Genomic DNA, 27,817 nt, shown 5'->3' with positions numbered 1-27,817 from the left:
GCTGCTTTTGGTGGAAACAAACCCTGAGGCCTTTTCAGTGCTTCTGTGTGTTTATAAACACTGCTGTCTGCAGAGGAGGAAATGTGCTTTTCAGCATCTCCGAGCAGTAATTCTTCTCTCTGATTTAAGGGAAAACTTCAAAGCTGACTGTTTGAATTGCTGCAATTATGTGTTAAGTTCCTGTTTGGTTTTCACATCTTTTATATGCAGTTAGCTGCTAAGTATGTAGATAGCAGGATATGGAAATGATCTGAACAGAGAACCCCCTTGGTTCCTGCATGCTTGCTCGAGCAGTAGTTGTGCTGCGAAATAGCAGTTTCAGAATGCACGTAGGACTGCAGTTTGTGTGGGCTCTCAGAAGGCAGTCTGGCTTTCCTGTTACTGCTCTGTTTCCAACAGGCGTCATTTATTTTCTCATTGGTTGCAGGTGGCAGTGAGCGATGCGAGGAGTGCTGGGTTCAACAAGCGGCTCTGGGGCGGCTGTAGTCCTGCTGCTGGCAATGGTTTGGTGTGGGTCTGCCCTCTGTGTGCGTAGGAGGATTCTTCTGGTATGTGTAGACCTCCATTTGTGAGTGTAGGGGCAGCTGGAGCTGGACACAGACCTTGATGGTGAGGGCCCATCCAGTGCTCACAGCACTCTTGGTTCAGCCCCAGGCGGCCGTGGCAAAGCCATGCAGCGTGTAAGTCTCAGCTTTCACTTTGTTTTGCCCGTTTGTTCCCTTTGCCTGAAGATGAGAGTTTCTGCTAGTTGTTTTTCTAGGAATTGTTTTTTCCCTCCTTCCTGAAAGTCCAGAAGCTGCTGGAGACTGCTATCTCCAGAGGACTTGTGCTGCTACAGACACTTCAATCACTGCAGCTGCTGTCGCAGGAGCTCTTCAGTTTCTGCTGGGTCATCCACCCAGGCCTGGGTATTATTTTTACCCTTTCAAAATGCTGCTGGATTTTGCAGGGTCGGGAGTTGCGGAGTCACCTCCGGGTGCCACAGGATCCGCTGCTGTCGCAGCATTTCTGGGGAGCAGGGCTGGCATCCCAGCCTGCGTTGTATGTGGTGCTGGTGAAGGTGAAGTGTGGAAGTACCCGAATGCACGTAGCTGTGGCTGTCATTTTTAGACTATCGAGAGGGTTTGATTTCCCAAATAACCCCCTGAATTATTCTGTGTAATTAACTCGTGAACTCATTTAAAATGATAACAGGATGGGGAGGAAGAGAGGAACTGTTGTGGATCTTAGAAAACTGATAGTATTGCATCACTTCTCCCCACTGATCGCAAGGTCGTCTCCAACAGCTGTTCAGGCGCAATTAGCCAACCCAGACTTCACGATCTGAACAATTGAAAAATTACAGGGGTCAGTGGCTCGGTGTCTTAAATTTTAATAAGTACATAAAACCAAAGTGCTGAGTTATTAAAAATTAATCCTGCTAAGCGGTTGTTTAGGCTTTGTGGAGATGGAAAGCTGAGCGTGTCCATTTGTCCACTGGGGCTGGAGCAGTGCGAGCGGTTATCTCCGCGGCCGGTGCTGCTCTTCGGCAGCAGTTTAATGGGGATGCGAAGTTTGATTATTAATTTAATCAAGGTCATACTTTGTTTATGCAGAAGTAGAACAAACTGTGGCCCTCAGTAATCCTTTCTCTCCTCGCCCGCTCAGCCTTTGTAATTCCAGTAAGCTGCTCATACGAGCAGAGTTGGGATATTCACACACTCAAGTGGATATTGTGCAGTGTTGATGATAGCGCGGCGCGGTCCGTCCCTAAGTACTGAGATGTTCTATTAAAACGGACGGTAAATCTGTCAGCATTAACATTATAAGCCTGAATCCCTCCCTCCCCCCTTTGGGACTTCAGATCCCAGTTATAAAACTTGGTTCAGAGCTTTGAGTGTTGTGAGTGTGCTTTCTTCTCTCAGTGCATTCTTCAGGAAGCGTTTGACCGTGTCATTTATACGAGAACAAATTTGGGAACTTCTGGCTGCGCTGTTTCTGCAGCTTTGTGCACGCGTGCTATGCTGTAAAACCATGAGAACTTACAGAGGAAGGCAGAGCCATTCCCTGACCAACCTGGCTTTGTTTGCAGAGGCAGCTGGGTACAAGTGGAATGCAGAGGGGGGAGCAGAGGTTGAACCTGGGTGTGGGTTTTGGAATGAGACATTTATTTCCGTAAGTTTGTGTGCAGGAGTTGTTAAAGGAATCCGATAAGAGCATTTGCTTTTATGTAAACATAAAAGGTATTGGGAAGATGCATGCTATGGAGTTGCTCCAGGGGTTGCTGGAGCAATCACGAAGTGTTAGACACACGCTCTGAACTCTCAGTGAACCGGAGGTGCGGCGCTGGGTCGTCTTCCTCCATCCTGAACAGAGGCTTGGGAGTTCAGTCAGCGTTGGTGCTTTGTAGGCTGCGCAATGTAGCCTTTTAATGCAGTGCTTCCACCAAAGTAACAGCCCCAAGGGAAAGCTCTGGGCCTCGTGGCCCAACTGCCCCTCAAAAAGGGCAGGAAGGAGATGTCCCGTGGTTGGCACAGTGTGTGTGCAGCCACAGTCTGCTGACTGCATGATGGACTGTGGGCAGCACGGTGCTGAGCTCTGCTGGCTCCATAGGGTCAGGCTGATGGTGATCACGGGGCTGTAGCTTATGGTCCCTGTCCAGGGCCTCCCTATGCTGAGCTGGCAGGGCTTGTGGCAGGAGGACTGAAGTGTATGCCTTGAAGCTGGGCTGCCCACCCTGTGGGGCCAGCACCCTCCCAGTTGCCTGTGGGCCCTGAGAAGAGCAGGAGCCTCAGGAGATGTTTTTAGGTAACGCTTGCTCAGCTGTGAGCTGACAAAAGACTTTCAAACTCTATTAGGCAGCCGCTGCTGCTGAATCATAAGGCTGATTTGAAAAATTGGCACCTAAAGGTTTACAACTGGAGTAAATTTCCAGAAATTGGACCACAGAGAGAAACTTCTCTTCGTGTGTGCAAATGTGCTCACGGCTGTCCCTGGGAAGGGGCTGCTTGTCACTTCCATCAGCACCCCGGATTTCTTCCTTCTAATTAGGAGTGGCGGTGAGCTCAGATCAGCATCCATTCATCTCTGTTGTGACAAAGCTGTTTGATGGCGAGGGCTGCGCGGGGGACTCTCAGCACTGCAGCCTTTTTCCTTCTTCCTCCTCCTGCCGGGGTTTGTAAAGGCCAAAGCCTGAGAATTCCTGAAAAATTAATGGGGCCTCAATGGGTGCTTTCCATCTGCTGCTAACCTCCCTCTCCCAAGCCCAGCGCGGGTCACAGCTGAAAGGCTGACAGCACAATGGCTGCGCAGCAGCTGCTCTTTTGTATGCAGATGGAAGCCGGGCTGCGGGCCCTTGTGCTGGGACAGCTGGGGGGGGCACGCCGTGCACTGCTCTGACCCCACAGATGACACTGTGAGTTGGTCCCTGTCCTGGGCACAGCTCCGGTGTGCTGTGCTGTGCTGCTGCAGGGGCTGCCCAGCAGGGTGCAGGGCTGGGGAAAGGTCTCTGCCTGCAGAAAGCACCCCTGCCTCTCCCCCCTCACTGCAGTGCCTGAAATATTCAGAAGCACCTAGAGCGCTCTGAACTCCTAAGTGTTTGCCTTTTTCCTATTATAGGGAACTCCTGTCTGGCTTTCCTTACCGTTGCTGTTATTTCCAGTGAGCTGGTGCTTGTTTCTCAGCCTGTCTTTAAAACAAGTGGTTGGGACTGTGGCTTGGCAGCAGCCTTGCAGGTTGCTCAGTGCAGCTGCAGGCCATTGCCTTACAGCCACGGGGAGCTGTATGTCATCCCAAGCCACTGTTCCTCTCCCTACCTCGGTCTTCCTATCCTCAGACAGCAGTGAGCTGGGGGCCCTGTCCCTGCCGTGCAGCTCTGCTCCTGTGCCCCCAGGTTCTGCTGCCCTGATGTTCCGTGGCAGCAGGTAGGTCACATCTTGGGCCCTGCTCTCTCTGGGTCAGATGGGGTTGTTTTTATACCTAGTGTTAATGTAACAGCCCCCGCGCAAGGCAAAAACAAAAGCTGAGGAGTCTCCTCCATTTGGCAGTGTGTAAAGGCTTTTTAAAACTAAACAAGAAAACCAATTATTTTTCTAACTGCTTTACTCCTTCAAATCTTTCACTGTAATGGAGATTTAGAATCCATCACTGTTTAGCTATTATTTCTGTGTAAACAGAGTCATGCCCTATTGCACCAAGCAAACAGTCAATTTTTTCCATTATACTTAGCTGCAAATAACAAGGGTACAGAATGGATGACCCATTTTGGAGCATATTTTCCTCCGTGCGATACTCTGTGTGCCCGCGTCCCCAGAGGAGGGTGAGAAGGGTTAAGGCAGTGGCAGCGTGGGGCCGTGCTGCAGGGCTGGGCAGCGCGCTCCTCCTGGGTTGGTGTTGCTGCGGCTGGGGCAGGCAGTGGGGCAGGCAGTGGGGCAGGCAGTGGGGCAGGCAATGGGGAGGCAGGGTCCCACCAGAGCGCTCCTAGGAGTTGGCTGCAGTGGATTTTTATTCCATTGCAGACTTGCAGGCGATGCGTGCGTTGTGTGAAAGCGCAGCGCAGGGGTGCAGCCAGTAGCTGTTTTTTAGAATTAAACAGACCCCTGAGGTTAAAAATCCACAAGTTCAGTCTTTGCTTCCTTCTGTGTTACTAAGTTTGGATTACTTCCAAAACCTTGATAATTTTATTCTATGGCATTGAGTCTGTTTGTTTACGTTTTGCATTTCTTTCGCGTACCACTGTTAGATTTTGCTTTCCGGCTCTGAGACCTCACTGCTGGGTTAAGTCCCACTGTGCTGCAGATCACAGCTCTGCTGGTGCTCGGGCTGTGAGCCTTCCATCTGTATTTGACGGAAGTTCCAAACCCCAGTGCTGTGGGGATCCCTGCGGGGTGCTGCACTGATGCCACGGCAGGGCACCTCGGCTGCAGAGCATCCAGCATCCCACAGTGCCCTGAGATGCTGTAGGGAGGACTGAAATAGCTAAGAGTGATATTTTAAAGGAATAAAACACCATAAGGGCTTGTTTGAAAAAATAGCTTTAGGTAAGAAGTGTACGAGGGTTGGGGTGTGGAGCGGAACTGGCTCCACCGGGTGCCCGGGTGAGGAAAGAGAAGCACCGATGTCTTTTTTGGAAGACCTCAACCTGATCACCTCTCTCTTTAAAAAAGTGAATCGAGAAGTTACAGCATGGACTGTTGAGCTGGTTGAGGGAGAGATAAGGAGCAGAGGAGCTGTTGGTCTGATGAAACTAGATGGGAACTAAGGTGCACACAGGAGCTGTGGGACCGAGGAACAGCATCCAGGGAACAGAGGGCGGTGAGCTGAATAAAGGGAGCCTGGCCATGGAAGTGAGGTTCCAAACAGTGAGTAAGTGAAAGGGACAATAGCTGTTGTGTCAGACAGTGCCAGAGGGACATGGGCTGTCCCTTCCAGTGCTGTGCTGCCATGGCTTTCGTACTTGAATTTTATTCCTCCTTTGTAGTGTCTGACTTGCATGGCTAAGAAAGGGCTTCTTTTTTTCTTTTGAAAATACTTTATGTATAGCCTATTCCCAACTGAGGCTTTTGCTCAAGTGCTTCTGGTTAGCTTCTGTGTGGAATATGTCCAGCTGTAAACCACTGCTATGAGCATATGCATTGACAGCAAAAGAAATGAAACCAAACATTTCTGAGATGGGGCACTCTCCTCTGAGGGCCAGTTCTTACTATCTTTAAATGTATGTGTTTGTATAAGTGTATAAAGTATAGCTGCAGCATATAAACGAATACGCACTCCCAGCTGCACACTCAGTGCTTGCAGCCACGCACCCCAGTGCCACCTGACGGGGCCTTCCATCCCCATTCCTCATCTCCTTTCTTATTTTCCTTTCCCTTTTTTAGTTTCAGAACAACACGTTGAGTGTTTTGGTTTGGTTTTGTTCTTGCTTTTGTTTTTCCAAATCCGTGAATGTACTTTAGACAAATATAATGAAACAAAAAAATAAAATGAATGGAAATAACCACATGAGAAATGACAGAAAAAGCCCCATCAGCATCCTCAGCTGTGCTCACACCAAGGCATGTGCTGCTCCAGTGCATCAGAGACGCTGCTGTTTGCTTCATTGGAGAGCCCATGCCCATAGGCAGCACTGCATTGCATCCATTGCATGTTCTGTTAAGGGCTGTGATGGTCCAGGACCGCAGTGCACTTTGGTTTGTTCTTGCAGATTGTTGTGTTTCTGCTGGGCTTTTCATCCAGCATCTCACACTGAGCTGTGTGAAAAGGAGCAATGAGAAACCGAACAGCACACAGATCTGCTACCTGGCTTGGGGAGGTGTTTTCCCTTCAGTGGGCGGCTGGAGGCAGTGGGCTTTGAACATTGCTTTGATTCCCAGCCTGCATCCACCTGAACGGGGAGCGGAGCTGCCTGCTCTGCTGGGAGGTGTTAGCAGGGAGCGTCCAGGCCCCTGGGAGGAGGATCCCCTTCTGTGCTGCTCGGAGGAGCAGCCGTCTGCTGTCATGTTGTTTGGGAGTGTTAGTGACCCCTCAGCATCCTGCTGCAAGAATCCTCAGCAAGGTGTTTATTTTAAAAAGGGAAGCAAAATTGTTTTTTTCCCTTTTTTATTAAACAGTTGTGTGGGTTCAGACTCTGTTCTGGTGAGCCTCTAATTGGCACAAAAGGGCAGTTTAGCTGCACCTTCAGGAGCAGTTGTCAAACAAGCTGGAATTGTTTGCCACTCAGAAACATATAGTAGAGCCATCTACTATGATTTGCATCTTGTTTTCAGCCACTAGATAGTGCAGCAAGTTATTTCATTGACGTGAAGAGAGCAGTTAATGAGCATTCTTCTTCATCTTTGCTGCTGTTCCTCCAAGAAATGCAGTTGTTAGCAGCAGCCCCGCTAATAACTGCGAGGTTCATCCTGCCCCAGAGAAAGGAGCGTGTGCCTGGGCAGCTCTGCAGGGCACAGCAGGGCTGTGTCAGCCCCAGGCTGAGTCTTGCTCAGCCCAGCCCGCAGTGTTTGGTGCAAATGTTGGCCAACGCCTGTTGGGAAGCAGGGCGGTTGTCCCAGTCGAGTTGTTAGTTTAACCTTTTGTTCTGATCCCTTTTGTTGCACTGATGGTTTAGTAAAAGCTGGGGAAAGAGGGCAGCGCTGTTATTCTTCACAGGTCGGGACCGGGACCAGCATTGCCCTGACTGAGCAGGAGAGAAGAGCCAAGGATGTGGGGAGGGCAGGGAGGGTGCAGCGGGGCTGTGGCTGCACGGTGTCCTGGCAGCCTGCTTGCAGGGCTTTGCTCAGCAATGCCAGCTCCTGCCTGACTCCCTGCTCCCTTCTGCTTTGGTCGTTGAAGTGCAAGGCACGCGGCACACTGGGCTTTGGGATCCTTGTTAGAGCAGTACTGTGTGTGCTTGGCTGATTGGCGCCGCACAGGACGTGGGCTGCCCCACTGGTGCCTGTCCAGCCTTCTGCAGGCACTGCATCTCTGTGTGCCGTCCTCCCGTGTCCCCACGTGTGCGTTGCTGGCAGGAGCAGTGCACCCTGAGCTGTGGCCATTGACTGCCAACAGTGTGGCGGCACAGCTTAACCTTTAGGTTGGCTGTAACAGCAGAGATCTGTCCTTTTGCTTTCATTGAAGTGCACAGCAGCCTTTTAACAGCGGAGCAGCTACAGCAGCTCTTCCAGCGCAGGTGTCTGAATGCTGCTTATTGATTCGGGGGGGAAGGAGGCACCCGCTGTGTGCTCAGCTCCCCCTGGTTTCGAGAGCATAACAAAAACTTCCCAGCAGAGCTGTGCCCAGTGTCCACTGCTGTGCTGGCAGCTCGAGCTCCCCTTGCAGTCCCTGCACCTCTAAGAAGCGCTGGCGAGCCGCCGCACTCCTGGCCAGCTTCCTGCTACCAAAAACAGGCTTAAACAGAGCTCTGGAGCCATAGGCACTCATCTTTAAAGGAGGCAGGTGCTGTAGTGCCAAGGGTCGAGAATTTTGCTTGAAAAGCCCACAGGAAAGCAATCTTGCACCACTCTTGGGAGGTTGTGCCACTCGGGGACTGGAATGGAGCGAGGGGTTTTACCCAAATGGGCACAGCCTTGAGGGTTCGGGTTGCATTCTGTTGTTGTTGTTTTTCACATTTCTCTTCAGATCTATCTGAAGATCCCGACATCCTTTTATGTTGCTATTGTGAGTGTGGTCAGGTCAAGCTCCTCACTTTTATCTCTGCTCTCTGGTAGGTGATGGGCATTTGGGGAATAAAACACTAAGAGCAGGGCTTAACGGGGCTTTGTGTGCTATTGTCCAGCTGTGCTTGAAAGTGCAACAATAAACAGTGAGAGGAAGTAGAGCTTTTAAACAGACCTGCTTCTTGTCTTCCTATTCCTGTGTTCCTGGAATATGACAAATTCTGCTTTTTATTCCAACCGTATTAGTAAAAATAACAAGGGGAGGTGTGTTCAGTACAGCTCAAAGAGTTTGGCTGTCGCTTAATTGTTTTTACATGTGCACCTCTATCTGTGTGTGTACATTCATGTCTGTGTCTGTTTTGGAGGTGCTGAAGAAGTCGTTCTGTTTGGTGGCTGTCCCTCCCAGGTCTGCGTCTGGGCTCCATCCCCTGCGGCCCCACGGGGACTCCAGGCTGGTGGGGGCTGTCCAGGCTCCAGCTCCTGCCCCTCTCTTCCTGCCACATTTGAGGCATTGTTTTCCTTGCTCTGCCCACTGTTGATGTGATAGCTTGCTGCTATAGAGCCCGTGTTCTCCCAGTTGGCACCCAGATGTATTCATGGCAGTCTTATACCCACTTGGTCTGCCCACAGCTCTGTGGAAGCTGGGCACCTTCTGTCAGAGGTGGCTTTGGAAGTCTTGCATTGAAGTCATGCAGCAAATGCCAAAGTCTTTGCTCCTTTCTGCTTGCCTCTGATTGCTACTGTGCTGGAAGCTGCCAGTGTCTGGGCACAACACCACGGGCTGCAGCATCCCACAAACCCATCCCTGCTGCGAGTACAGCAGATGGAGATATCCGTTCTGCTGAGGAGCAGATAACAAAAATAATCTAACCTATTCCACCCAAATAAATAAGGCTGAAAATAAATCTCTCCCTGTATTGTCTTTGTAAATATCTTTTAAATTGAGTCTGAGTGACAAGATGTGGTTGAGTCACTAGAAGATCATCTCTGATAGCACTCAAGAACCCTTTCCACGTGTATTTTATACACCAGTGTCATCGCAGCTGTGCTGATCTCAACACTCCTCTCTGCTCGCCGCCAACATTGGAGTGACGATGGGCAGAGTGGGGACAGGGACACGTCCTGAGCGCTGCGGCTGCTGTGGGCTGGGCCTGCAGGGCTGGGGCTCCGCGCCTCCTGTCCGTGTGCAGGGGGACACGGGGCCGAGGGGCCGCTGTGCTGTGAGCGCACAGCCCGCAGTGCTCCGGGGATTTCAGATGTTGTTGGGCTTGATTGCAGCCTCCTTACAAAAGGAGTTAAGATGCAGCTCTAGAAGATAAAGGACTATAAATTGCAAGGCAGGTTCTTACGAAATCAGTAAATTATTCATTTACCAGTTCCGTGCGTGCTAATTTCATGTTGCTATGGCATCTCAAAATGGAGGAGGGAGGTCAGCCTGTGAGCGCGGGGTGAGCGCAGAGCGCGCGGCTTCGGCGGAAGGCAGATAACGCACTGCACACAGCCTTCAGCCGATGATGAATTGCCTCTTTATCTGCTGCTGTCCAGGGAGATCCCAGGCAGACAACTGAAAGAGATGTCTCGCGCTAGCTAACGTTTTTTGGAATTAGACCAAAAATCGCACATTTCAGTCTTGAAATCTGTTTAAGGATGCATTGTCTTAGTGCCATCTCTCGTGGGTCTGTCTCTGGAGATAGACAAATCGCAGCAGGCAGAGAGTGAACTCGTGGGGCTGCGTCAGCGCGCATTGCTGCTCGCTCTGCTCTCACCAATGGCCAGTAAAGCTGCTTACAGGAAATGAATTTTCCTCTAAGTTCTGTTTTCAGGAAGGGGACGTTCTTTTCTGTTGGTGCGGGGGTATTTAGCTGTAATTTATTAAGGGACAGAAGAACTGCTGTACTGCTGCTAATCCAGAGCTGTTTGCATGCCTTGCTCGGCCGTGCCTTGCGGTGCCGTCAGTAACGCGGGGCTTCCTGCCATGCTGAGCTCACAGGACCGGTGAGGCTGATGGCAGGGAGGGACCTCTTCTGATGTTGATTGTGTCTTTTGTTCTGCAGCTCCTGCTTAAGCACTGAGGGTACTTGGCCCTGGGAGACGTGGTGAGGGAGTGGCCAATGGCCAGTGTGTTGGTTGGGCTGTGCGTAGGGCTGGCAGGAGCAAAACGCAGTGCTTGAAGTTGGGATGCAGGTTCTGCTTCATAGCAAAAGTGATGGGTTTGGAAAGCGGGAGTCTTTGAGTTGTTTTAGGTACAGCAGCCAGGCAGAATGAGTTGTATGGTGTCTCTGTCTTACCCAAACTATGGAGTGTCTCCTGGATAAATGGGGCAGAGAATCCCCTGGGGTCACAGAATCCAGTTGTACTTTTGCAGAGAGGGAGAACTTAGAGTGGCTTCTCCTCTCCTGGCTGCCTCTGTGTTGTGCTGGTCCCAGCCATCTCTGAGACAAAGGTGGGTACTCTGTACAAATAGCCAGGAGCACGAAGAGCTGTGCTACCCAGAGGGAAGCAACAACTCCACAACAGTGGTGTTTTTTTCTGTGGTGCTTGGTTAATTGAGCCCGCTGTGGGTGATCAGGAATAGGGGTACCTATTTTTTCCCCGAGACACCAAGTGTGGAGAATATCTTTGTGCATATGGGGAAATGTTTGTGGTCTTTTGCACTAAGTAGTCTTAAGCTTTCCTGCTGGCACACGTGCTCACTGCTGCTGCACTTCAGGTAAGAAGATAATGATCACATCATTAAGACACTACTGAAGCTGGCATTACTTGTTAGGTCAACATATCGATCTTGACATTACGCTGCAAGATTTTTTTAGATAATGTCTATCTGTCCTGCCTCTTGCTCCAGGAAAGAGGGAGAGAAAAAACACAAAACCAAAACTCAGCTCAAGCAACTTAACACAGATTTCTTCCCCAAAATAAAAGCCCTTCTCAAAGGATCTGTTCTGTAGAGGCTCCCGCCTTGTTGCTGCTGATGGGATTATGGGCCGATTTTCCTTAAGTCAGTGAAAATCACAAGGGAATTGGTGGGTGCATGGGCAGACAGTTTTACCATGGGTTGCATCAGACGAACCAGGTAACTTGTCTGTAACTCCCAGCTGTCCTTTAAAGCCTGCTGTCGGTTTGCATCGCACCTATATTCTGCGCATAATCGGAACCGTGGAAATGCCCTTCTTTGCTGTAGAAAAATCTCTCTTTTTAATAAATTTCTGGTTTTTTTTTTGTTATCTCTTTTGTACTGAAGCTGTCAACGCCAGCTTTCCTGATTTCCCTGGGCTCTTCTTACGATGTGCTACTTACATAAAGGCATTTTGGAAGAATAGCTCTGATTTTAATAATATATATCAAATTACATATATATAATGCATGTTTTACATCACCAAGCCTTTATCTGGCATTTTAATCAAAGCTCACGGACTGCAGTGTAATGGACCCTAAAGTTGAAAGCGATGGTTCCAGAAACGTGTGATGTTTTTCAGCCTGACTTCCAAAGGAGCAGTGTTTGCACCAATGCTGAGCTGCTTTAATATCCCTCGCTACATATATTTCATTAAGAGAGGTCCATATGGTGTGTCAGGGAGAAGGGGAGTGCGGAGCAGAACCCGTGTCTGCCAGAGAAAACTGTTTTGCTCTAATGTTCTGCACAGTACAACTTTTGGGGAAAAAAAATAAATAGTGTCAGATGGGTGCTGCCAAATTTCGCAGTTTACTGAGAAATTCAGGCTGTTCAGTGGCCTTTTTTCCTTTGGAGTACCCCGGTTTTTGGAGCCTTGTGATTTACACAAGATTGTTCATTTTCCTTTTTGAAAATATGTTGTAGAAAAAGCCTCAGGATGTGGAACCGAGGGGCTGTCGTGTCAGTGAGCAGTGAGAAGGCCATCTAAGCATTGTGGCTTTGCTGTGCATCTCCGGGTGGTGGGACGGGGAGGGGCGGCGTTGGGATGCTGGTGTCCTCGGAGCACCCCATGCTGTCTCACAGCTGCCTTTGGTCTCTCCTAAGCTCCTGGTTGTTTTTGACACATCTGGTGAAGCTCTCCGGGTTTGCCTAGGGTTAGTTCACACCGATAAACAAAACCTGTCGCAGAAACGTACACCGCTTCGTACCTCTTGGGCTCACTCCAGGAGTCGCTTGGAAGATGCCACCTAATTAGAGCCTGGGGAGCTTAAGGAGCTGATTCTGAATGTCTGACGCTGGAGACAGACGCGGGTTTTATCCTTAGGGTCTCTCGGGGGCCTGGTGTGCAGATCTGGAGAGCTGCAGGGCTGATCCTGGTGGGGGCACAGCGCTGCACACAGACCTGCATGGCCTCAGCCTGGCTGTCAGCAGCCGCTGTGAAATATGGGTTGTGTTTTACAACATTGCAAAGTGACACTTTATGGCAGGTAGGTGTTATAAATCATCAGCGAGTAAATAACATAAAGCGTTTGTTTGCATTAGCTGCATTCTCTTGGTGTGGAAGTGCTGGCAAAGCCCTCAGTGGCCACAGAACATACTGAGGAAGGAAAACCTCTATGTTTCCTCGAGTTGTGGTAGCATTTAGGCTAACAGAAGTTCCTCTGAAGAGATTTCCCAGGCTGTTACAAACCTGTGGTAGGGAAGGGAGCAGTGCAGTGATGAGCGTGCCAGGCAGGAGCAGTGCTGGGCCTCGTGCTGGTTGCATGCGGGCTCACTGCTGGGCCTGAGCTGTCTCCTGGTGCAGAAAGCTTCGCAGCTGCTCCTGAGTTCCTGGCTGCTCTTTGTGGCTGTTTCGTCCTGCTGGGTCAGCTTGGAATTCACTGTGTTGAAACCCAATTTTGCAAAAATAAAACAGAGAAGATTTTGCTGGGAAATCACGAGAATGTGAGAATAAGGAGAGTCGGAAGGGCCAGTGTCCTACAGCACGAGCAGCAAGGTTAAAACCTGGCCACTTGCAGTCTGCTGCGGATTGAGTTGCGAGATCAGCACTGTGGCCCTACGTACGTAAGGGTTATAAATCTCCTTTCTCATGACACTTAAAACTGGGTTAGCAAAAGCACAAGCAGGGTGCAGCACTGCTGCCTCAGCCTCTTGGGGATGGGACAGAACCGTTTGCTTTTTCTTAAAACATTTTCCAGCTTGCTGCTGGCATTTGAAAATAAGCTATTAAGAAATGTTTCTTTCTTTCTTACTGTTCTTTCACTTTGCTTACTTGAAGCATTGGTTACAAAATGAATGCTTGCTGCTGTCCTTTATCACACAGCGTTTCCAGCAGACGCTGGAGGATTCAGCATGTACAATTTCCACAATGCTGGTTTTCCCTGTTCGAGAGCCATTTCTGTCCATCGCTGTTCTTTTCCATCGCTCTCAGCCTGGGTTTCCCTCAGTGCCAGGGATGCGATCCACCCTGTGTCACACACTGGCAGTGGGTGCTGTGCTGGGATGAGGCTGCAGCCACCAACTCTGACACCTTCTGCTTTTGCACACCAAAACACAAAGCACAATTAGAATACAGTTATATATCCTTATAGTTATTAAAGCTTGGATTAACAAGACATAAAGTTTTGTCTGGGGAGCCCTTTGCTGTGGCTCAGGGAGCGTTTTTGTGTGACAGTAATAGGCTACAGTTAATATACTTGAATGATACCAGAATTTGTGTAATAAGACAGAACAAAGAGGGTTTATTTGAGGCTGAGTTACAAAGGTGGAATTATCACTGTAACAATCCACTGAGATGGGAGCTTAGTTATTGTGTCTTGACTTATTGTGGCATCAGGCACTGAAGCCAGCGAAGCAAAGTTTAAAAATACATAGACACGTCTCCGAAGGACACCTTGTCAGTCACCCGGGATTGATGTGTGGACCTGTCACCTTGTTCTTAGTGCCAGAATCCTCTCTTTGCCCATTTTTGCACTTTGCTTGATTTACAGAGCCTGTTTGCCGTGATTCAAGAGCCTCTTGTAGCGCTTGGAGGAGAGATTCATCACTGGGACATAATCCATTCAAATAGCTTTTGGGCAAGAAATAAAAAGTGTTGGGAGTGCAGGGACTCAAAACAGAACATCCCCTGGGAGAGCAGTGGTGTCTGTGGTTGGGCTGCCAGTAACAGGGCAGGCTGTGCAGCTCTGCAGCCATTGTTTCCCAGCATGGTTTCAGTTGGATCCCTAAAGACCCTCCGTGGGGCTGTGCCCCGAGGTGCAGCTCAGCGCTGTGAGCCAGGTGTGCACTGGGGCTGGCGGAGCACAGCACTGTGTGTGCCCACCCTGCTGGTGTGCTTGCTGCCCCAGAGCTGCTGCAGCGCTCTTCTGCAGATTAAAAGTCCCCAAATGTAGAAACGAAAGCCGTGTTTGATCAGGGGTGGAGGGACGCGGGAGGAGAGAGCTCTGCTTAGCAGAAATAGCCTCGGCAAAGCGTTCTTTAATATGCAAGTCAGTATATGAAAAGAACAATAAAAGGAAAGAGGGTCTAGCAGGAAATAAAATGAAACTTTTTTTCATTACAGTCAAGGAAAACTTAGATGAGTTTTTCTTTGCTAATAAACTGCACTGTTTCATTTTGCAGCTGAGCCTTTTTCTGAGGCTGACTGTGGCAATTGTTCAGACTTTTTTTCTACACTCTGGGCAATAAAAAGGCCCTTCATGCATCAGGAAACATAGTAATGCAATCCTTGTCTTATCTTCACACTTATTCAGCAGGTAGTTACGGAAGGGCAGGGGACGCCCTCTGAGCTCTTGGATTCTGCTGCCCACGACGTCTGTCCATCAGATCCGCTCAGCTGTATCTGCCTGGCGCTGGGGCTCTGCTCCAAAGCACCCCGGCTACAGAGCTGGGTGTCATCACTGAGTGGGGAGAACCCATGCTGTTATACCCTTGGCGCTGTCACACGTGGCAGAGGGGCACGTGAGCAGTTTGTTGCTCTGTGGCTTTGTAGCTGGGTGTAGGGGAGCTGCTTGGTGCTCGGAGCGATGTCACAGCGCAGCACGGAGCCCCATTACCACTGTGCGAGTCACACTGTGCTGTGCTGCCCTTATATCTTGATCCTGGAAAGTACGCACAAGGAAATTGTGAAAATGAAATTGTCGTCTTCAAATAACACATCTTGGAAGGGCTTAGTTGGGCTTAACTGTATGCTGCAAGTTGAGCTGCGCTTAGCAGCAGCTTCCATGTGTTAGGGACCGCTCCTGAAATAGTTGGTGATGGATTCGGAGTGCAGGGCATTCAGAGGGATGGCTCTGATGCTCTCTCTGGCAAGAGGCTTCTGAAGGTCTCACTGTAGCTCATTATTGGGCATGTTTGTTTGTAGCAAACAGAACAGCTGCTTGTGTTTCAGTGTTGCATTGGTGGGGAAAATGCTGGTTTTGGAAAGAGGAGGCTTTGCACATGCTTCTCTGAAATTATTGCTCCACAAATATTTCAAGCTCTCTTCTCTCACCGAGTTTGTCCTGGGCTCTCCCCATCCATCCATCATCCCAAAGGGAACAACAGGTAGCGTGAGCACCAGGCTCAGAGGGTTTGTGGCTGCCCAGCACTGTCCTTTGCATCACTTTGATGAGTGTCACTGCACAGTGGTACAGAGGTGCTTGCACCTTCTTTCTGCTCCCTTTATTGTGGAGCAGACTGGATGGAATGCTGACCACCGTATCTGCCTGGAAACCCTCCGATGTGAGCGTGGTGGGAGCTGCCCCAAGAGTCCGCGCCGTGCAGGCAGCACCACTTAGGTGTTGTTTGGAAAAGAAAACAGATTGCAACTTTGCAGCGCTAATATGCAAACGAGCACTGTGAAGGGAGGAAGAATTATTTCTGCTGACGGCAGCTAATGTGCCGTGAAAGTAAAATTGCAAACTGCCTCACACCTGGCTCACCGAAATGCTGAAGGAGCAGTGTTCTGCCCGGAGCCCGCGGCACAGAGCAGTGGGGGCAGCCCCGTCCCTGCCCGGCAGCACCTGCAGGTGCTGGGATGGATGAAGTGCTGGGGGATGTGGGACCTGGGCTGGCACACATCGCTGAGTGTCAGGGCCGCGCTGTGGCTGTGCCTTCGCCCTCCCAGCATTTGATGTATGTGAGCCTCGATCTGGAGGGAGGTGGGTATGTGGAGTGTTCAGCACTGCGCAGTGGCTCTGCTGCTCCTTTGGGAATGCCGTGCTGAAACCACTTTCCCTGTCTGGTGAAGCATGCCTGGGGGACGGCCGACCTCTCTGGTGGCAAGGAATCATGGTGGGCAGCTAGACCCAGCTGCAGGACGTGATTGCGGAGGAGATCAGGCCAGGCCCACGGCTGGCTTGGCTATTTTGTCTCCATAAAAGCACAACAAGCACACGCATGCTCTGCAGAGGAGGGGTAACACTGCTATGGCCTCGCTGCTCCCCACGTTGCTGTGGCCAACTACCTTGCTTTAATCAGCACCTCACGGTATTGAGGAATTGTTACTGAGGAATTCATAAGGGATTGCATGTGGTGCCATCTTCAGTTTGTCCTGCTGCAGAAAGCTGCGTTTCCAGGAGAGAAGCGGCCGTTCTGCATCTCCGCTGGGAGAGCGTGGGTTGAGCAGCACCTCGGCCTGGCATGGGAGCACGGAGTGCACAGCGCCTGCTGGGCGGCTGGGAGCGCCTCGCTGCGCCCGGCTGGTGGGCGAGCCTGGGATTGCCGTGATTGAATGACTGTTTTAATTTCAGCCCTGACGGAGCAAAATTAGTTACAATGATATGTGTGCGTTGAATGAAATTGTAGTTTTATTAGCTATAATTGCCAAAGAAGACTTTTTAAAGACTCGACTGCTGGGGGGAAAGATTGCTAGTGCTGGAATTTGCTCTCGCACAGTATGGCGTTGATTGTGATCGCGGTGCACGAGGCGTGGGCCGTGGGTTGGTGAGGTGTCGCCGTGGGACGTCGGGACGCGCTCAGCGAGGAACCGCACCGCCTGCGCCCAGCCCCCGGCTGTGTGCAAATGTGCCGTGTGCCGCGGGTGCCGTTCTGCTGCAGCGTGGCCGTGGTCACAGTTTTTGGCCTGCACTGAGGGAACCGTTTTTTCTGACGTGCAGTATGTATCTGTCTCAGTTTGTGCGGGGGAGGCTGTACATCAGCAGGAGCGCATTGCTGGCGCTCAGATTTCACATGCACATTTAAAATAATAGCACCTGACAGTTTACTAGCAGCTAAGAGGCTTTTCTGCTTCTGGAAGCAAAATATTGTAGGAGTTGTGCAGTGTGTGTAAATAATTCGAGGAATTGGACAAGAATGTCCGGCGCTCTTTCTCAGAAGAGCTGAAGATGACAGACCTGTACAGTTTGCAGACCTGGGACAGAGGGGTAGGAACACAGCACAACACATGTCACTGAGTGTCATCCTTGTGTAATTCCTGTTCTCTTAGGGCCTCATATGAACGGGCACAGCACTAGATTGCAGTGTGTTGCTTCGTTTCTCTGCCCCAAAGCTTTTCCCTGCGGGGCTGCAGAGCTCAGAGCAGCCGTAGCCCAGCCCTGCCGTGCTTCTGGGGATGGGAGGGGGTCCCCACCTGCGCAGGATATGTCAGGAACTCAGCTTTTGGATCAGGACAGACTTGTCAGGACTGGATGAGGAGACGTGAGGAATAAAGGCTGCTGTGTGTTGGTTAGAGCTGTGAAAGTCAGTGGTTTCTCCGTGGAGGTTGCACCGAATGAGCAAACTTGATTCAAAGGGGAAAAAAAAGAACTTGGGAACATGAAATAGGGGCTGTTGTCACCCCTGTGCCTGCACGCAGACACCCTGTAAATAACAGCAGCCACAGTGGCTGCATTTATTCCTGCTGCCCCCTGGGTTTGCAGGGCCGTGCGGGTGCGGAGCACTGGGCTGTGCGGGATGGGGGCTGTGCCTCCAGAGCCTTCCTGCACAGGGTGGTCCTGGGCTGTCCCAGGGTGGTCTCTGTGGGAACCGGCGACAGCTCTGGTTTGAGTGCAGCTGATGTGGCCCAGCGCCCAAATCCAGGTTGCAGAAATAAAAGACCAGACGTGAAGTTTCCCAGAAAATCCCCAGTTTGAGTCATTGCCGTTTTCTGGCTGAGTATTCACTGATTTTGTGGCAGATTCAGCTGCCTTCGGTGGCTGATTGAAACTGCTGTCCTCGGGCAACTGAGGGAATTGCCTCTCATCTGCAGAGAGGACTCGGCCTTCTCACTCATTAGGGTGCGAGCGGCGATGGGCTGTGCCGGGTTTGATCATCTCTGACCGCTCAGGACGGAGCTGCGCAAAGGAGAGGAGTTGAAAATCCTGAAGAGGAAAGTGGGAGGAATGAATGAAGAAAAGCGTGTGTTCTAGTTCTGGCTGGATCCGTTGCATTAAATTCAGAGCTTTTCTGAGTACAATTAATAGTCATCTTATTTAGGTCATCCTGGTTTTGTTGCTTTAAATATATGTCGCCATTAAAGTAGAAGAAAATCAAATAGATTTATCTCTGCGGATCCCTCTGTGAACTAGTTGGGCATATTTTAAATAAGCCTGGAGCTGTTAGGATTATTAAAGCCTTTGGCTCCCCCATTTTTTTCTCTTTCCTCCTCTTATTCCTTATTCCTCCTTCCAGGCAGTGATTAAAGCAATGCTCTGGCCCTTCCTGTTCTCAGAGCCCCAAGTAGGTTGGAAAAAAAAGGTTAAACAAACTAAAACCCATTACCTGGGCTTTGTGTAAGAAGCCGGGTCTAAATTGGGTGTAGGTGTGGTGTGTGCTGTGCAGGGGAGAAGCCCTTCAGATCCACACAGTGTCCATTTGCTTCTGGCGTTGGCTGGCAACTCTTTCCTTTGCTGTAAGTGCAGAGACACTGTGTTCATTCCGAAGCGCTCTCTCATTTGTTGCTCGTTATTAGGTAGGATTCATCAGCCCCTTTCAGCCTCTGAGTTGAGCACTGTAATGCAGACGTTCACACTGGCTTCCATAGCAGTGTGCGCTGGTCAGGGCTGCCTTGGAGCACTGCCCAGGAGCTGTGCCCCGTGCTGTGGGGCAGATGGCCCTGTGGCGCTCTGGGCTGCAAGCAGCCAGACCTGGGGGGCAGATGGCCTGGGGAGGAATGGGTCTGGGAGTTGATGGGCCTTGCAGCCCTGCTTCGACCCTGCAGAAAACTTCCTGCAGCACAGAGTGAGGCTTTGGGCTTTGGGCTGAGACTGGGAGAGCTCTCCCTGCAGAGCAGCGCTGGGCAGCAGGAGCCGCGTTGCAGAGGGGTTCACTTCAGGAGGGTCACCGCTACCGAACGCCTTGAGTTTCATCTGCAGGCTTTGTGTTTTTTCTCCCCTTGCAGCAGGGATCAATTTGCTTACTACGGGGTTTCCTGCCAGTTACCTTGACTGCGTCCCTTATTTCTCCTTGGTGAAGGCTCGAACAAGCCGCTTGTGTTAGACTCACAGAGAACCGTGAGAAACGGGCAGTGTGTGAGGCAGTGTGGTTTTCTCATTCTATTCAGCCCTTTGTATATTCAAATTCTTCCAGTTTCAGCTCTTGCTGTTCTGCCAGATTTCCATACCATTGATGGGTTTTCTGCATTAATAAGTTTCTTTCTCCCCCTCCCTCCTGTACCCTCACCACCTTTTTGCAACCGGTGAAAAGTTTCTCTAAGCGCTGCCCTCTGCGTATTGATTTTCCTCTCCTGCTTGTCTGACCGGCTCTTAGATGTTTTATTTTGCAAAGCATTAATAGAATTTTTCTTTGGCCGTTGCACTTTGTCTATTCAGGAGGTTTCAAGAAGTCTCATTGTGTCACCGGACTATAGAGGAAAGAGCCTATTCTTCTGCTACAATGGCTGCCCTACAAAATAACGCAGGGTGGGGTAAACTCCAAAAGGGCAGAGACGGAGATAAAATGTTCTGACCTTAGGAAGCAGAAAAGATAACCAATTAGGCATTGTTAGAAGGGCACCAGCTGGCTCCAAGAACACCCCCCTGATTATCGCTCGTTACCGGTGCGCTCTATCCAAACCTGACACCGGCTGTAGGAGCTGCTTCCCCCACCCGGGGTTCCTGCCTGAGGGTCCTCGGGGGTCTCTAGGTCTCCGGAACTGGCACTGAGTGCAGGGGGTCATTCTTACTGCTGGTGAGGCCAAGAGCTGCGAGAATGACAAGAAAGAACTGCTGTATAGATGTAACCTTACTTGGAGATAAGTGGTTGTGGTGGGTGGAGCGCCGTCCTTATCAGCATCCCAGTATTGCTCAGACCTGTGAATCTTCTTCCTCCAAGTGATGAGAGGCAGCAGGACAAGTGGCTCTGTGCGTAGTGTGGTTTGGATTTCCATTGCATCAGCACTGTTAGGTCTCATGGACGGTGGGCATTAGGGAGGCATGCTGCTCTCTGTTTCCAGCTGTCACTAACACACTTTGCAAAGCACTTTGCAGAAGTTAAGAGGAGGTTAACCAGAGACAGGTTTCTAAATGCACCCTGGTATAACGAAAGGTTTTGCTGCTCTGCATTTTTGCTGTATCCTGGAGCGTGTTTTAATGCAGCAGTTAAGAGAGACTTGAGCTGTGTTTTGCCATCTGCACAGAGCAGGCAGGGGCTGCTGGGATGGGAGGAGGAATCCGTGGTGGCATTGCACAGGCGAGGAGAGCGTGTAGGATGTTGTGAACTCTTCTAAGGTGCATGGTTTATAGAAATCCTGAGTGTAAATACATGAAAATCTCGTAGAAATCAGTGGGGGGAGGGGGAAAAAATACAAATGGAAGAAAAACACCTTAAAAAGATAATCATCCCTGATGTCTCCTGCAATTTAGCAATGGTGCAGGTTTTCATCGCCCCCTGGTTTCAAACAAGGAGCAGGAAGCCTGGAAGTCTTTTCAGAGGGCTTGCAGGACCTTTCCAGCAGCATGCAGGACTGACCCACAGCCCCTGAGCACCAGTTCAAAACGTGATGAGAAATCCCAGCCCAACAACCTTCTAAAATAAGTGTAAAATGTTAGGTGTGGCTACACAGATTAAACGGAGGTGGAATAAATCATGCAAATAGTAATGAAAGTTGAAAGCAATTTGGTTGCACTTCAGTACGTTTCATCAGTCATCTCTCTTCTGAAGTGGAAATGCCAGGCCTGATGCGAATTAAACTTTCTCCCCCCTCCCTCTGCCCTCTCCTCCAGCTTTTCAAAGGGCCCTTTGAAACCCTCTGAATACCTTTCTTGGCTGACCAGATTTTGCCCTGCTCCCGCTCCTTGAAACCTCCCAATTCACAGCCAAGGCAGCAATGCCGATTTCGAGAAGTCACAGCCGTGATTTGCATCCATGATTCCTCAGCCCTCCTTTATCTCTACAAAAGGGAAAGAGGCTGAGGTGGGACATGGCGAGCTGGAAGGGCCGCCCGGACGTTGGGCTTTGTAGGGTGTCAGTACTGCTAACGTTCACTTTTCTGCTTTAGGATCAGATGTCAGCGAGCACAAAGGTTGGAAGCAGCAGGTTTCCAAGGGGCGATGCTGACTCTGAGCCAGAGGAAGGAGATGTGATGCACCTGCACTGCCTGAGCCAAGGCCTCCGCCATCATCCTGCTGTGTTTGTGTGCCTCTGCCAACCCAGCTGGGTGTGTTAAGCACGCCTCTCCCTTGTGTCTTGCAGGTAGAGGACGCCATGCTTATGTTTGACAAGACGACCAACAGGCATAGAGGTAAGAGAGCAGCAGCTCAGCCATCACCTTTGTGACAGAGTCAGCATGCTGAGCACAGCCAAAATCAGAGTCAGCATGGTGACCATGTGGCTAAATGCAGTGAGCTAAATCAGCAGAACTCCTTGTGTTTGAGACAGCTCCCTGTGTCCTGTGGGTGTACGGAGGAAGGGCTGTGTGGCATGTAATGCCACGTCCCATGTGGGTTTTCATATTGGAGGTGATTTCCATGGTCAGTTTGATGACTTACGTTTGGGAGGATCACTGTCAGGCTCTGTGCTGTCCCCAGAGGTGGTGAAGCCCGGCGCCAGCATGTGGCACAGAGAAGGGAGCTGCATCAGAACGAGGGAAAGTCTCTGTGTCCCCACTGTTCGCCCCATGGGATGTGCATCCAAGTAGGGTCAGCCCCAGTCCTGCTGGGAGAACTGCTTACACTCCTGTTCCCTACACACACGGCATCCCTGCAGTGCTGGTCGCTGTGCTGCCCACCTGCCCTCTGTTTGCGGTGCTCCTGGTAGAGCCACGCTCACAGCTCGGGGTCCTGCAGTGGTGCTGGGCACACACCAGGTGTTGCCACGTGGCACACAAGTGCCTCAGCAGACGTGCTGGTGGCGCTGGGGGTGTTGGCTGGGGGCTGCTTTTCAGGGAACCTGAAGCGATGTTCCCTGGCCCAGAGTCAGTGAGGCCCAGCTGCTGGCTCAGATGGAATCGTTTACATATGGTTGTGGGAAAGGTGACCAAGTGGGCTTGCAAAGCTTGAGGACCATGGCTGGACTCCCTGGATCCACCTGTGTCACAGAATGCGCAGAGGCTGTACCAGGGCGGTGGGTGCTGCGGTGTGCTGGGTGTAAAGTAGTAGGTTGAGGCCAGGATATCAGGGTGCCAAGCCCTTCGATGGGGTTTCAGGTGTGCTTGGGTTGTGAAGCTTGGGGCTGCTTATCATGCGTCGATAACAGAGTGAGCAAGATCTCCAGAAGAGGAATCCATCCACATATTTCAGTGGACAGATAAGGTTTCATCATTGCTTGTACAGCTCTGTGAAAATGAGCTGAGGATTATTTCAGTGTTATGGCCTTTCCTTTCAGCAGAAATGAATGATGCTGCGGTCCGGGTGAGCGCCTCGCGCTGAGCAGAGCTCCGGCAGAGCCCTGGCAGCTGTGGAGCCCTAGGGCATGAGGAGCACTGTGCCACCATTCCCTTCCAGCGGGACCGATGGGTGCTGCCTCCTCCTACTCTCACAAAGCACGTTTGGAGGCAGCACAGCTTGTGGTTCCCGCAGGACGCACAGCTGGAGGTCTGTCCTCTGCCCTTCATGCTCCGACCATGTCTGCGCGGTGGCTCTCGGAGGGGCTTGCTCAATTGACACAGCTGTTGTCTTAGCCACGGCTGCTTCAGCTTCCTGGTCAGCAGCGGGTCCTTGTCACTCACAGCCCAAGGGCAGCCCTGCTGGGATCAGCCCGAGAACTCGGGCTGAGTTCTTGCAGGAACGAGCCAGTCCTGCAGCAGGGGGACGCTGCTCTGACCTTCACCTCTGCCATGGAGTGGAGGGAGGAAGAAGCAAGCATAACAAGTCAGGAGGCGCAGCCTCTTTGGCCTCGTGTCTGAGCTGAGCCTGTCTCCCCAGACATTTTCTCCTTCCCTGTGCAGGTAGCTGCCACTAATCAGGCTAATGAGCTGCCGGGCAGGCTGTCATCGTGGAGCGGGTTCTGTGGCATCGATCGTTTATAAAATCACCCTGGATTTTACAAATTGTGACATTCTGATTGTGTTGGAAACACGTTTAAAATGCAGTAGCATGCGAGCAGCAGCGTTAATAGCAATTCTTAAAACCACTTGTGGGTTGCAATCTGTATCGTCAAATTAGCCAAGGGAAAGAGAAATGGCAGATAAAATATCCGCTGTGGTTTACTGTAGTTAGTGTATGCCTAGAATGATCAACGTGGGCAAGGAAAAGTATTAGAATTCACTCTCTGCTGCTGGAAGGGAGATACCTTTCCGTGCAAGCAAATGGAGGATGTCTGTTGGTGTACGGCCATCCCCTGTGTGCTCCGGTAGCTGTTGGTGTGGCCGTGCTGACATGTAACCCCCACAGATGGAGGCAATCCCAGAGCTGCTCAGTGCTGAGCAGTGTTACTAACGCCTTGGGAGGCCTCAAATAAAACGCTGACCTTGCAAATGGAGCACAGAACCTTTAAAATATTATCAAGCAAACCACTTTGTTTCCTCTGTGATGTCCTTTTGTTTTCTGATACCCCATCATTCCTTCGTGGTCTGTGAAGGAAGTGAGAGGCAGAGCTGCTGTGTCTCCTGCTGATCTGCCTCGCCACGCCAATGGCAGCTGGCAGTTCTGTGCTCGAGCCGAGGGAGCAGCGCTCGCTGCTTGGAGCTCCGTTGGTAAAGCAGTCTGACCTTGGTGGGACCAGGCTCATGCTGCAAGGCCTCTCCTCGGGGCGTGCTCGCTGTTCTCAGCAGTGGGACGCAAAGGGTGGATGTGGAGAAGGCCACTGTCCGCATCACCTTCTTCTATGATTCCATTTGTTTTTGGATAATGTTGATAATGTGGAATTTCCGCACCCTGAGCTGTACTTCTACATTTCTGTATAGGGAGAAAAAGCACACAAGTTCTGTAAGTGCTGTGGAAGATCACTTTTATCACTTTCTTTGCTGCCTAAAATTTCACAGAGCTGAAAATTACTGGGTCAGTCTTGAAAGGATTCAGTAATTGGAAAGAAGAACTGAGGGTAGTGTTATTTCGTTACCCTTGCAAAGAGCAGATAAAATCTTAAGTTCAGCATTAGTTATTGATCTTTGGGGTTGGAGGGAACCTTGCAAGATGATGATGCCCTTCTGCCTGCGCTGCACAGACAGCTGTGGGCTCATCCCTGGGGGTGCCCTGCATGGAGCTGCCGGCTGCTGAGCGAGGGCTGTGGGAGCAAGCTCATCTCCTCCCCAGCCTTGGTTCTTAGCAGAAGGGAAAGCAGAGCACAGTGTCTCCTGATGGATGAATTTGCTCAGGAACTCCTTTCTCCCTTTTCTTTCTGTGGCTGTTAAGCATATATGTGGACACAAGTCAGGAGAAGGTGATGGGGTGAGGTGGTGCACTGGGGTGCTCTGATGTGGGCAGTGCCCATACCGTGTGCTGCCTGCAGGGCTGTGTGCTGTGCTGCAGCGGTCCCACAGCTTGAGTGTGCAGAAAGGAAAATAAAGATTTTGACTGATTGAATCCCCCAAGTCGTAATTGCTGGTATTAAATGTAATGCTATATGTTTTCCAAAGCCGTGCAGCCCCCAGAGTTATTTTCATATCAATTAACTCTCACGTGGTTAGGAATGGCAGGGGAGAGAGGAGGGAAGTGACAGCATGTGATTTGGGCTTCTTTAATCTTAAAACTAAACAAAATTAAAGAAAGACAGGCTGTCTGCGTGATGCAAGCCATATCCCACGTGTGGGTGCTCAGAGCACCTCCCCAGCCCAGCGCTGAGCTCAGTGACCGCACTCCATGGCAGTGCTGCTGCCCAGGTGGGCGGTGTGCAGTCCTGCGTCACTGCAAGAGCAGGCGATGCAGCCAGCGGGACGCTGCCGGGCTCTGCCAAGGAGGGTGCTTTTCTCAGGAGTAAAGCTGCCTTTTGCATTGTCCGACTGCCAGAACCTCAGTTTTGCAGTTGACCTCTGAAGTTCTAATTGACATTTTTCTAGATGAGATATAAATATAATTAAGAGTCCCAGCAATTATTTGTTTATCGCTGTCTCTCTCAAGCAGAGCAAGGTCACGTGTGTTTAAAAAGACATCGCTAAGCGCTTTTGAGGAGAGTGTTTAAAACATATAGAAGTCATTGCCTGCTTTGGTTCTCTGGAGCACAGCTGTGTGTGCTGCACTGCACCTGGGGAGCTGGGATGGAGCCTGCAGCCTTTACAAGGAGGGGCTGCAGGGAGAGCTCCTCCTGGCTCTGACCCGGGGCCTTTGGAAAAGCATCTGCACCGGGGCTGGTATTTGTTCAGTGCAGTGAGTGCTTTAAAAGCTTGGGATGAAAGGCGTGACATAAGATATAAATGGAGGCGGCATTATTGTTAGCGCTTTGCTGGATGAGGATGGCTTTTATTCCCTTGTCGCTTCTATCGCTTCGTAAATGAGCCTCTGGAGAGCGCGGCTGTTCGGAGCGCAGCGTTCCCAGCAGCAGAGCCCGTCCCAGGGCGGTGCTGTCGGTCTGCTGCCCACACAGCGGGCTGGGGAGAGGAGCTGCACACGGTTTGTAAGCAAATATTTGCTTCAAAACTTCCAAGGAGGGCTGTGAAGATTAATTAGTTAATATTATTTACCATTTACAGACCTATCAGTGGAAGTGGTGATGGCTGAGCTATGGTGCCATCATTCACACCTATCTGTTGGGTTTGCAGTTATGACATGTGCCATATTAATATTTCATGTGTGTACGCTTTTAATATCACATCCTCACTTATAAATATTCATGTCATAAACCATATTAATGACAGCAAGGCTGAAGCAGAGCGCTCCCAGCTCCCTGCCTCCCATCCCGAGGTCAGACCCACGCCAGGTGGGGTGCAGGAGCTGGGCTGCAGACTGTGGGTTTGGAATGGCCCTGCAGCCCACCCGTATCCGTCCCCCAGCACGTGCCGTGGGTCTGCACGCTGCATCCCAGCCCTGCCTCCTGCATGGTGCTCCCAGCACTGCTCGCTTCTTCTGTGCCAGCAGCCACAAAGCAAGCAGGAGGGGCCATCGAGCCTTGTGTCCCTCAGCCCTGTGCTCTGGTTTCCTGGCCGGTGCCAACTGCTGCTGCATCAGAGCACGTTGCACGAGGTGCAGGAATAAATGCATTTAAGCCAGTGAGAGCCCTGCATCCTGGGAGGTTCTGCGTCAGAGCAGCAGATAGGTGCTGGCCACGCAACTCCAGATAATTATGGGATGTCTCGGGTGGCTGCTACCGCTCTGTGCCTGCCCCACACCAGGTAGCACCACCTGAGGCTCAGAGCGGCGGCCCAGCTGGGTCCTGCTGCTGTTCCTCCTTGATCCATTCTGCACCAGTGGTGGAAGCTGCATCCAGAGGAGCAGAAAGAGCCAACAGCTGCACTGTCCGGGACGCACAGAAGGCACAGACGTGTAAATGTTTTTTCTGAAGGAGGGAGAGCTCAGCTTGCTAGTGGCACTCAGGGGATGGCATGACATTTTTATTTTCTCATTTTACAAACAAATGTGGTAATAAAATGGAAAAAAAAGTCCCACCAACATGCAGTAAAGGTTGCAAACCCAACATGGCAATTAGTTTGGAAGTCTCCGGCTGCACAGTCAGACTCTAAGGTAAATACCAACTTAAAAGAATACTGCAAAGGACAGAGGATCTGTAACACCCATCCCAGAGGAGGTGTTGGTGGAGCTCCGGGCTGGGGGCAGCAGAACCTCCAGAGGAACAGGGGCATTTCCATCCCATAGAGCCTCAGTTCACAGTCCCTGCCTCGAGGAGCTCCCATTCACTCAGTGCTGAGCAGTGTCAACAGCTTAGTGTAATTAGACTGTGGTAGCACTGGCATGTGCAAAGTAAATAGCGGAGCCCTTCTCGTCTCTGGAAGGTTCTTCAGGAACCTTAAAGTGAGGATTGTGCAAATATTTAAGACAATTTTTGAATTATAATGGTTCTGTTACTTGTCAGGATGCTGGATGGGTTGAGTGCTTGCAGCAGGAGCAGGCAGCATCATCCTCGCAGCATTGAGAAGGCAGCGAGTTCATTTAGCAGGACTGCAGTTCCACACTTTGCCACCTTCCTCCCCACTGCTGGGCAGCCAGTGTGAGCCCAGAGAAGTTAGCAGAAGTGCTGATGGTCTTTGCATGGAAGGGAGCCTGCGCCGCACTGACTGCTCGCTGGTGAGACCAGAAGCCTTCTGCCTGCATGGAGCAGCAGGACGTGGTTATCAGATAGTGCTGCGGTCTTGTGGGGCTGTTTGAAAATGTTAATTGCAGAAAAGCCAGAAGCAGGAGGAGAACAAAATGCAGCATTTACATAGATGGGCAGTCTTACTACAGCGAGCAGAATTAAAATCAGCGGAGTGACCTTGAGAAAGCAGCAGCTATTGCACAATGACGATGGGAGCACGGGGCACCTCGCAGTGCTCCGTCCTGCTGCGTTC

General features: G+C 50.9%; 1 protein-coding gene across 16 annotated transcripts in view; it reads left to right on the top strand.

The window, feature by feature from the left end:
- Window positions 1-27,817, top strand: part of MSI2 (musashi RNA binding protein 2) — a 183,920-nt gene that overhangs the window by 91,621 nt on the left and 64,482 nt on the right. For all 16 annotated transcript variants that reach the window (XR_014887593.1, XM_085240936.1, XM_085240934.1 and 13 more), the window contains one exon: window positions 21,634-21,682. Coding sequence is in view for 15 of the 16 variants with exons in the window: in XM_085240936.1 (XP_085097062.1) it covers window positions 21,634-21,682 (49 nt within the window). In the remaining variant the exon portion in view is untranslated. The remainder of the gene's footprint in view (window positions 1-21,633; window positions 21,683-27,817) is intronic.

This window comes from Meleagris gallopavo, chromosome 21 (genome assembly GCF_905368555.1).
Source record: "Meleagris gallopavo chromosome 21, MGAL_WU_HG_1.1, whole genome shotgun sequence".
Lineage (NCBI taxonomy): Eukaryota > Metazoa > Chordata > Aves > Galliformes > Phasianidae > Meleagris > Meleagris gallopavo.
This window is presented reverse-complemented; position numbering and strand designations above follow the sequence as displayed.